Source organism: Chrysochloris asiatica, unplaced genomic scaffold (assembly GCF_000296735.1).
Source record: "Chrysochloris asiatica unplaced genomic scaffold, ChrAsi1.0 scaffold00119, whole genome shotgun sequence".
In the NCBI taxonomy this organism is placed as follows: domain Eukaryota; kingdom Metazoa; phylum Chordata; class Mammalia; order Afrosoricida; family Chrysochloridae; genus Chrysochloris; species Chrysochloris asiatica.
This window is the reverse complement of record NW_006408637.1, coordinates 8,696,466-8,705,747: the sequence shown is the minus strand read 5'-3', so window position 1 is coordinate 8,705,747 and position 9,282 is coordinate 8,696,466. Positions and strand designations below refer to the sequence as shown.

General features: G+C 42.3%; 1 protein-coding gene across 1 annotated transcript in view; it reads left to right on the top strand.

Annotated features, from left to right (window-relative positions):
• Window positions 1–9,282, top strand: part of ABCB10 (ATP-binding cassette, sub-family B (MDR/TAP), member 10) — a 54,715-nt gene that overhangs the window by 14,914 nt on the left and 30,519 nt on the right. Inside the window, exons 6-9 of the mRNA XM_006868592.1 lie at window positions 361–507; window positions 1,386–1,521; window positions 6,212–6,307; window positions 9,058–9,267. Coding sequence (XP_006868654.1) covers window positions 361–507; window positions 1,386–1,521; window positions 6,212–6,307; window positions 9,058–9,267 — 589 coding nt within the window. The remainder of the gene's footprint in view (window positions 1–360; window positions 508–1,385; window positions 1,522–6,211; window positions 6,308–9,057; window positions 9,268–9,282) is intronic.

The following is a 9,282-nucleotide window of genomic DNA, read 5'->3' as shown; positions in this document are numbered from 1 at the left end:
AAATATAAAAATACAGATTAGGAGAAAACCCCAAAACATCTATAATCCTATTTCTCAGAGTTAATATTTTTAAATTAATAGCCTGAGTCTATATTTTCAAATCTTTTTTATGACATAAAAATGTGTTTCTCATTTTATTTTCATTCCTATTGATTTTTCTACCTATTTATTTGATGTGCATATGTATATATTATTTTTTGTCTTTTTATCAAAATAGGGTCTGTGTACTCTGCTTTGTATTTTTTAAAAAAAATATTAAACAGTCTTTTTAGTGTCGTAAAAAGGAGAATCATGTTTTAATTTTGTCTCATGAAACTTTGAAATGTAACCTCTGACACCTACATGCATTTGCTCTCCCAGCTAGCTGAAGAACGTATCGGAAACATAAGAACCGTTCGAGCTTTTAGCAAAGAAATGACTGAAATTGAGAAATACACCAGTCAAGTGGATCATGTGATGCAGCTGGCAAGGAGGGAGGCATTTGCTCGGGCTGGTTTCTTTGGAGCAGTAAGTATATCGTTTTAGAAAAAGTGAGAAGGCTTAGTTAGCGTTGTGGTTGCCACGTATTCTATGACCATAAACAGCAAGAGTGTTGTTCTATTCCAAGACTAAGAATTACTTTCTTGAACTATTTTTGTGAAGTAAAAGGAGTCTGAGGATGGGGGCAGTGGTTCTCAACGTGTGGCCCAGTTCTGTGAATTCCTGCAGTCGGGGTTTTAGACAACCCTCTTGGCAGCTGGTATCCATGAAAGGGTGAGAGCCACGAAAGAATAGCAGAAATATCCCCAGTAAGCTTCAAGAAGAAAATAGGAAACACTGTTTACAAGGAATTCAAATGTAGCACTTAACTAGAGAATCACCATGAGGACAAATTCATACCTATTCTGTTGCACTGAGAAGAACTACCTCAGAGCTGATTGGATAATTGTCATCAGTTAGTAGGTAAAGAAGCAGAGGCTCAGAGACGACGGTACTTGTGACAGACCTCACTTCTGCTGAAAGTAAAACCAAATTGTAGGAATGCTGTTTTAGCTTTGTGGCCCCAATGCCTTTGTTCAATATGTTTCACTAAAGTGTATCCATGACTGTAATAGATACTTGTTTCCTTTAGTTGGGGCCGAAATTGTTAAGATTTTGTCCCTTGCAAACTGAATAGATGGAGTGAGCTAGGAACATGATGGGTAACTGAGCCTCTATGTTTTCCTGAGGATGAGGTTAATTCCTTCAATAGTAAAACATTTCAGAAGGGTTTATTTGAAATTCAGACTGGATTTGATATTTCAGAAAGATTGTAAACGTTAAAAATCAACATTTTTAAAAGGCTGATTGATGCTTTTTGTCGTTTGACGCGTCCTCCCTGACCTCTGTTTTTCCTTCACCGCCAGGTGGGGCTCTCTGGAAACCTGATTGTGCTCTCTGTCCTCTACAAAGGAGGGCTGCTGATGGGCAGTGCCCACATGACCGTGGGTGAACTCTCGTCCTTCCTCATGTATGCTTTCTGGGTTGGATTAAGCATTGGAGGTATATAATTGAACTAGGCTTGGAAAGTTTCAAAATACAGTTGATGAAATAAACAACTTTCAACATTCATACTATTCTACTTCTCGACAATTAACTGCAACTGAAAAATTGCGCTCAAATGCTATTCCAGCTTAGTTTTTAAACAAATAAAAAATTATGAGTGTTATCCTCCCATGTAGTTAAGTAGCTTCTTAGTTGGAAAGTTGTAGATTTCAAGAACAGTTGCTGAACAGAAATGTACCAGCAAACCCAGGATCTATGACAGTGTTACGTTCATGATTGGCAAATCACCTGGGAATAAAATTTCATTCATATAAAGTCAACCAAGTTCAAAACTAACAAACAATAAAAGTGTTTCTAAATTACAAATTATAAGGTACATGACGCAGAGTTGATTGCTTTGGTCAGAAATCTGAATTTTAGCTTTTATTGTCCATTCCTGCATGAAGGGAGGCAAGACCCAGGGACGCAGAGTAATATGAGGTTTGAAGGTTGTTGAGTTGTTGTTTTTTTCCTGGACTTTTCTGCACCCTCTACCAATGCAGGGCAAATGATTGCCTACTTTTTGTTTTCCTGCCTCCTTTGGTAAATCACATGGGAGGGTTAAAGAAACAGCTTGATGCCTGACTGACAAAACTTCCGGGCATTATAGAGATTTTTATTGTAAGGTTTTCATGCCTACTTGTTGAATATAGAGGCTTTTTTAAGTCACTGCTAGCAAGTCAAAGTATTCCTGGAGTGAGATTTGCAAAGACCTATAAAAATAGCATTTTAGTTCTGGTGGCTAGTTTCAAAGAAAAAAACCTGCTTAAGGCATTCCAGGGTGCTGGGTTCAGTGAAGAGAGTTCTCAGTTCTCAGAACCTGCTGGAGGTGGAGTCCCAGAATGCACTGAGCTAGGGGGTCTCATACCCCTTTGTGGTTGGGCTCTGGAAAGCCCTGTCTCTTGTCCTGATTAGAGTGGACTGGCCCATCTCTATCACCTTACTTCCCACAGTCCACAACTCAGATTTCTTCCCTGGCCTCCCCTAATCTTTGTCTGCCATGTTAGACATTATCTTTTCTTAGTTACCCACTCTTTTGTTATATACTACAGTGGTTATGAATCGGGCTGCTAACCTCAAGGTCAGCAGTTTGAAACTGCCCGCAGTTCCGTGGGAGAAAGATGAGACTTTCTGCTCCCGTAAAGATTTATAGCCTCAGAAACCCTGTACAGGGTCTCTATGAGTCAGAACTGGCTCCACAGCACATGACCACCACCGCTTAACAGGATAGAAGCTATCTCTGTTTTTTTAAAATTCTACTGCCCTGCGTTTTTTCCTGACAAGTCCATAAATAGATCTTGTACAAAAATCTGTGGAAAGACACAACTTTCTTTCTTCCTAGTCAGCTTTCTCCCTTGTTTATGAAAGGTGCTACAAGGTTCTGTCCAGATGCCGAAATTAGGGAGTTTGGATTTCTTAACCACCACAGGTTACACCTCCCCTCTGGTCAGCTGACTTGTAACATGAATGCTTTCTGGAACAAGAAGGGAAGAATGGAAGTATGGATGCGTCCTTGGAGCTCAATTAGCATCACAGGGTTCTCTGCATTTATAACCTAGGCAGGTGCTTAAAGGTTATGAGCAGATGTTCTGACAGATTGAATTGGATTTCAAAAGGTTTTACAAAGCTCAGTATTTAGAGTAATTCTATAATGAGTCTACAAAAGAAGAAGTCCTTATTTTATTTACAGGCAGTACCCGGGTTACAAATGTCTGAAGTACAACCTGTAGTTGCCAGTCAGCCTACATAAAGCATATTGTGTTATATGGTTCATAATAACAAATGAGCACTGCTTTGTTAAAGATGTTTAGTGCATTATGTTAAAGATGTTTTAGTGTCTCTGGGAGTGTGTCTTTAATGTTTTTAATACAGAGAAAAGCACCCTATATGCTGAAGGACACATTTGACCAACCGTATCTGTTCTAACTCAGCATCGTCTCTCAGCTTGTCATACTGTGGTGGCTTGCATGTTACAGTGATGCTGGAAGCTAGAAGCTTGCCACTGGTACTTTTAGTACCTGCAGGGTACACCGTGGTGGACAGGTTTCAGCCGATCTTCCAGACTAAGACAGACTAGGAAGAAGGAGAGGCAGATGACTTCTGAATGTTTAGCCACCAAAAACCTTGTGAAAGTGGTGGGACACTGTCAGATAGCACCAGACTACACAGAGCCACTGCACCCCAAAGAAATGGTTGATGTTCATCTGTTCCAAGAGATGGCATCTGATCAAGAGCCAGTGATACAGAAGGAAGAAGTCCAAGGTGCACTGAAGACACTGGCAAAGAACAAGGCTCTGGGAACTGAAGTAAAATAAACTGAAATCTTGTAACAAACTGCTGTAGCATGGGAAGCACTCACTCATCTATGTCAAGACATTTGAAAACAGCTACCTGGCCAACTGATAGAAAGAGATCTATATTTGTGCCCATTCCAAAGAGAGGTGACCCAATGGAATGCGGACACCATCAGACAATATCATTAATATCACATGCAAATAAAATTTTGTTCAAGATAATTCACAAAGCTACTGCAACAGCGCACTGATGGGGAACTGCCAGAGGTTCAAGCCAGATTCAGATGAGGACATGGAACGAGAAATAATCACTGTTGACGTCAGATGGATCTTGGCTGAAAGCAGACAATACCAGAAAGATGTTTACCTGTGTTTTATTGAATGTGCAAAAACTTTCAACTGTGTGGATCATGACAAATTATGGACAACGTTGGGGAGAATGAGTATTCCAAAACACTTAATTGGGCTTATGAGGACCAAGAGGCAGTTGCTTTAACAGACCAAGGGGACACTGTTGTTCTTGTGTTGTTGTGAAGTGCTGTCGAGTCGGTTCTGATCCATAGCGACCCTGTATAGGGTTTCCAACGGGCAGCTGGTGAGCTCGAACCACCGACCTTGCAGTTCAAATGGCTTTGCAGTTTGGCGCATTAACCCACAGTGCCACAAGGGGACAGTGAATGGTTCTAAATCAGGAAAGGCGTGCGCCAGCCTTGTATTCTCTCATCATATTTATTCATTATGTATGCTGAGCAGATAATCTGAGAAGCTGAATTATTTGAAGAAAAACGTGGCATCAGGATTGGAGTAAGACTCATTAACAACCTGAGATATGTAGATGATACAATCTTGCTTCCTGAAAGAGGACTTAAAATACTTACTGATGAAGAGCAAATACAACAGTCAGAATGCTCCTTACAAGCTAGGATGGCATGAGTTCTTCTCCCATACCTTGGAGATATTATCAGGAGGGACCAGTCCCTGTAGAAAGACCTCAAGCTTGATAAAGTAGAGGATCGGCGACAAAGAGGAAGACCCCCAATGAGATGGATTGACATAGAGGCAGCAGGAATTGGCTGAATTTTAACAAGGAGTGGGAGGATGGTGCAGGACCAGACAGTGTTTTGTTCTGTTGTGCCAACATCTGTTATGACATATGTACAAATTCAATTCCAGGACAGGTTTAGGAATGGGATTCATTCATAATCCGGGGGCTGCCTGTATTAAAAACATTGACATTTTTATATATTGGTTTATTCTTAGAGTCGTACACTGAAAAAAAATTGTTTTTTGCCAAGAGCGTATTGGAAGTAGTATCTGAAGAAAAGCATGCTTGTTTATTGTGAATCACTGCATTCTCTTGTGGTTACCTCTTGGGCCCCAGTGAACTTTTAATTCAACCTGAATGTGTTGTATTCTACGCAAATAGCCAAATGCCATAGAAAGACTACCCGAATTGTATTTTTCTCTCATCCTTCCAAAGGAATAATGTTACAAATATGTGCTCTGTCGGTTGACAATGGACAATGGCTTGGTGTGGTTTTATATTGACTTATTAATTGAACCATAGTTCAAAGCTGACTTTCAGAACAGATGGCTGGAATGTTTATCATTACAAAATTCCTTCTCAGTTTTTTTGTCTATGTAAAGGAAATACTCTCTGGGGAATCTGAAGAGAGTTTTGCTTTTGTGGATATGTTCTTAAACGGATGTCAAGGTACTTTTTTTAAAAGGTTTTTATTGTGAATTGAATGATAGTTTACATGGGAGAACATCGGTTCTACACTCACCATTTCATTGCAATAATTATAATCTGCTCTGTGCATCATCATTCAACAATATTTGCTTCTATTCCCTCTGTGTTTTTGTTTTTGTTTTGAGGGGATGTACACAAAAACACTCAGAAATATAAAATCATTTAAACAACCAAAGGGCACATTTTGCAAGCCTGCCTCCTGGCCGCCAGGACACAGCCTTTCTCTTTCCACGAGTCTAGAGTCTCAAGGAGCCTTTTATTCCTTTTTACTATGGGATAAGCATTATACTTTATATATACTGTTATTTTTTTTTTTGACTTGGTGGACAAGCTGTAGCACTGTGATTTTAATTCAGTGGTTCATTACTTCACCTATATGTATTTGTAAATTTCCTGATTAAAAACGAAGTCCATATTAGAAACCAGTGAACTAGAAGGAGAGTCCAAAAGTTCTGAATATAGATTCCCATGTAGCTGTTTTAAATTCTTCCTGGAAAGCACTGGATTTTGCATTGGAAGGAAGTGATTGTTACCATACCCAGTGGAGCGTGGTATTTCCTGGTGTGCAGTGATATGTATGGCTTTTTCTATTTCTCCCCAGGCCTGAGCTCTTTCTATTCTGAGCTGATGAAAGGACTGGGTGCTGGAGGGCGCCTCTGGGAGCTCCTTGAGAGAAAGCCTGTGCTCCCTTTTAATGGTAGGTATACCATGGTGTCTTCTTTGCTGGGATGGATGTGGCTTTGGGAAATTAGACAACCGCTGTCTTCCAGGTGAAGAAACAACTACACAGGGCCGCTGGTGCATGTCCAATCTTGTCTTAGCTTGCAGTGGAGCAATGACGTGGCTATTCTTGTCCCAGTCAGCTTGGCCTCTGGCATCGCCTGTACTTTTCTAGCTGTTTTTTGTTTGTTTTAATTTTAAGTCTTCTTTCGTGTATTTCTCTCCTTTGTTATCAAATATAAAATTATTCCTAAATATTAGCTATATTGCTGTTGTTAAGTGCCGTCAAGTTGGTTCCAACCCATAGCGACCCTGTATAGGGTTTCCGAGGAGCGGCTGGTGAGCTTGACTCACCAGCCTTGCTGTTCAAATGACCTTGTAGTCCAGCGCATTAACCCACAGTGCCACACCAGGACGCCAATATTAGCTATGAGATACACTTTTATTAATTAGAGTGAATTGAACATCAGTTCCACTCTCATTACTTACTTCCAGTATGGAGTGTGCTGTGGAGCCGGAACCGACTCATAGTGACCCTGTACATGGTTTCTGAGCCTGTAAACCTTTTTACAGGAGCAGAAAACCTCATTTTTCTCCCGCGGAACAGCTGGTAGTTTTGAACGGCTGAACTTAAGGTTCACAGCCTGATTCATAACCACTACGCTACCAGAGCTCCTTGTTGTTGTTGTTGTGAAGTACCATTGAGTCAGTTCCGACCCATAGCAACCCTGTATAGGGTTTCCGAGGAGCAGCTGGTGACCTTGAACCGCTGACCATGTAGTTCAAGTGGCTTTGAAGTCTGGCCCGTTAACCCACAGCGCCACACCAGTGCTCCTTAGGGAAGGCTAGTTCAATAGGAAATGTAATGAAGGGACAGGGCAGAGAGGACTGTGTCACAAAAGCAAAGTCCACGAGCCATATCAGACAGGAGGGGAGTGGTCACAGTGGAAGGTCAACAGTGGATCATTACAGGGCCCAAGGATGTTTCTAGGAAGTATACGGTTGGTCCCTCATGGGCATCTCCCAGCAGATGATGTGTTAATCCCTGAGAGCAGAATATAGTCACAAATTTCTTCATGTGGGGTGGCCCACTCTCCCGGGCAACTTCAGTATTCACGGGTGTTACTGAGGGGGAGACAGGAGGTCCTAAAACCCACAGTTCTGTGTGGACGTGAGAACGTGTATTGGACAACCCTTTGAAATGCAGAGTCTGAAATGACTTTGAAAAAGCCCAGGGGTCTAGGTCTTTGTCAGCTCCCAGCTCCCACCCCACCACCCAGATCCCTGCATATGACTGCACTGACATTTCCAGAAGGGAATTTCTTCCTCACTTATGTGACCATATCACAGGGGTCCAGGGGTGGCGCTAGAGGCTAGTGTGCTGGCTTGCAATGTCAGTTTGAACCACAAGGTTGGTGGTTCAAACTCATCAGCTGCTCCTCCGAAACCCTCTACAGGGTCGCTATGGATCCAGACTGGCTCGATGGCACTTAACAAGCCCAGGCGAACTCACCAGATTTAGCTTCCCCTTGTTGTTGTTGTTAAGTGCCGTTGAGTCTCTTCTGACCCATGGCGACCCTGTATAGAGTTTCTGAGGAGCAGTTGGTGAGCCTGAACCACCAACCTTGCAGTGCAAATGGCTTTGCAGCCTGGCGCATTAACACACAGCGCCACACCAGCTTCCCTAGTGATATTGAAATTGGTGTAGGGTAGGGGAAGAAGGGGCAGAGATCATAGCTACACATTATGGGGTTGTTGTTGTTAAGTGCCGTCGAGTCGGTTCCGACCCGTAGTGACCCTGTATAGGGTTTCCAAGGAAATGCTGGTGATCTTGACCTGCGAACCTTGCAGTTCAAATGGCTTTGCAATCTGGCACATTAACTCACGGCGCCACACCAGCTTCCCTAGTGATATTGAAATTTGTGTAGGGTAGTAGGGTAGGGGAGGAAGGGGCAGAGATCATAGCTACACATTATGGGGTTGGATAAGGTACATGAGTACTAGTTAGCCAGAGCTAGTCCCTTTTTCATAACTACTTGCCTAGAAGCCAGTAAAAGTGGAGGTTCGGGGATTGGACCAACCTAGGAGCAGTGGTAGAGTACAGTAGGCACTATCCCTGTTAGTTATTGACCATTAGAACATGCTGCTTACCCTCCAAGTTTATATTCTCCAATGCAACAGGTTTTAGAAAATCAGCCCAACCGAGATATGTCAGGCAGCTTGTCGTGAGTTTTCTCCAGGACAGAGCAGATCTCGGCTTCCCCTAGTTCTGGAGCTGTGTGCAGCTCTCCCCTATATAGCATCATCTCTTCAAATGTTTATCGAGTGCATGATCTATGCTCAGGTGAACACTGGGCAAGGAATTCCATAGCAATGTGGTAAAGTGAAAAAATACCGGAGGGAGAAACCAGGCTGATACAAGACCAGACCTAACCCTACTACTTGTTTGCTTGAGCAAGTGGTTGAACCTCCAGGCCTCAGTACAATTGGAATATTGATTTATGGGCTGTCTTACATAGGAGATACAGAGCAGGGCCATCATAAACGTTTGCACATAGACCCACACCCCAACTTGCCCATTAAGAGCTCATGCTCAAGATCATTACCGTGGTGGAACACTCATCTATAGTCATAAACATGGCAGAATTGACTTCAGCTATGTGTTCGGTTTTTGTGTTTTGTTTTTTTTGCTTTAAGTAATAATCAATATTCTGTCTTTTGTTTCAGAGGGGATCAGTTTAAATGAGAAAGACTTCCAGGGCACTTTGGAATTTAAGAAAGTACAGTTTGCCTATCCAGCCCGGCCCGAAGTGCCCATATTCCAGGATTTCAGTCTCTTGATCCCATCAGGCTCTGTGACTGCACTCGTTGGCTCAAGTGGCTCTGGTAAATCAACTGTGGTCTCGCTCCTGCTGAGGCTTTACGACCCCATTTCAGGTAAGTGTTTAATCA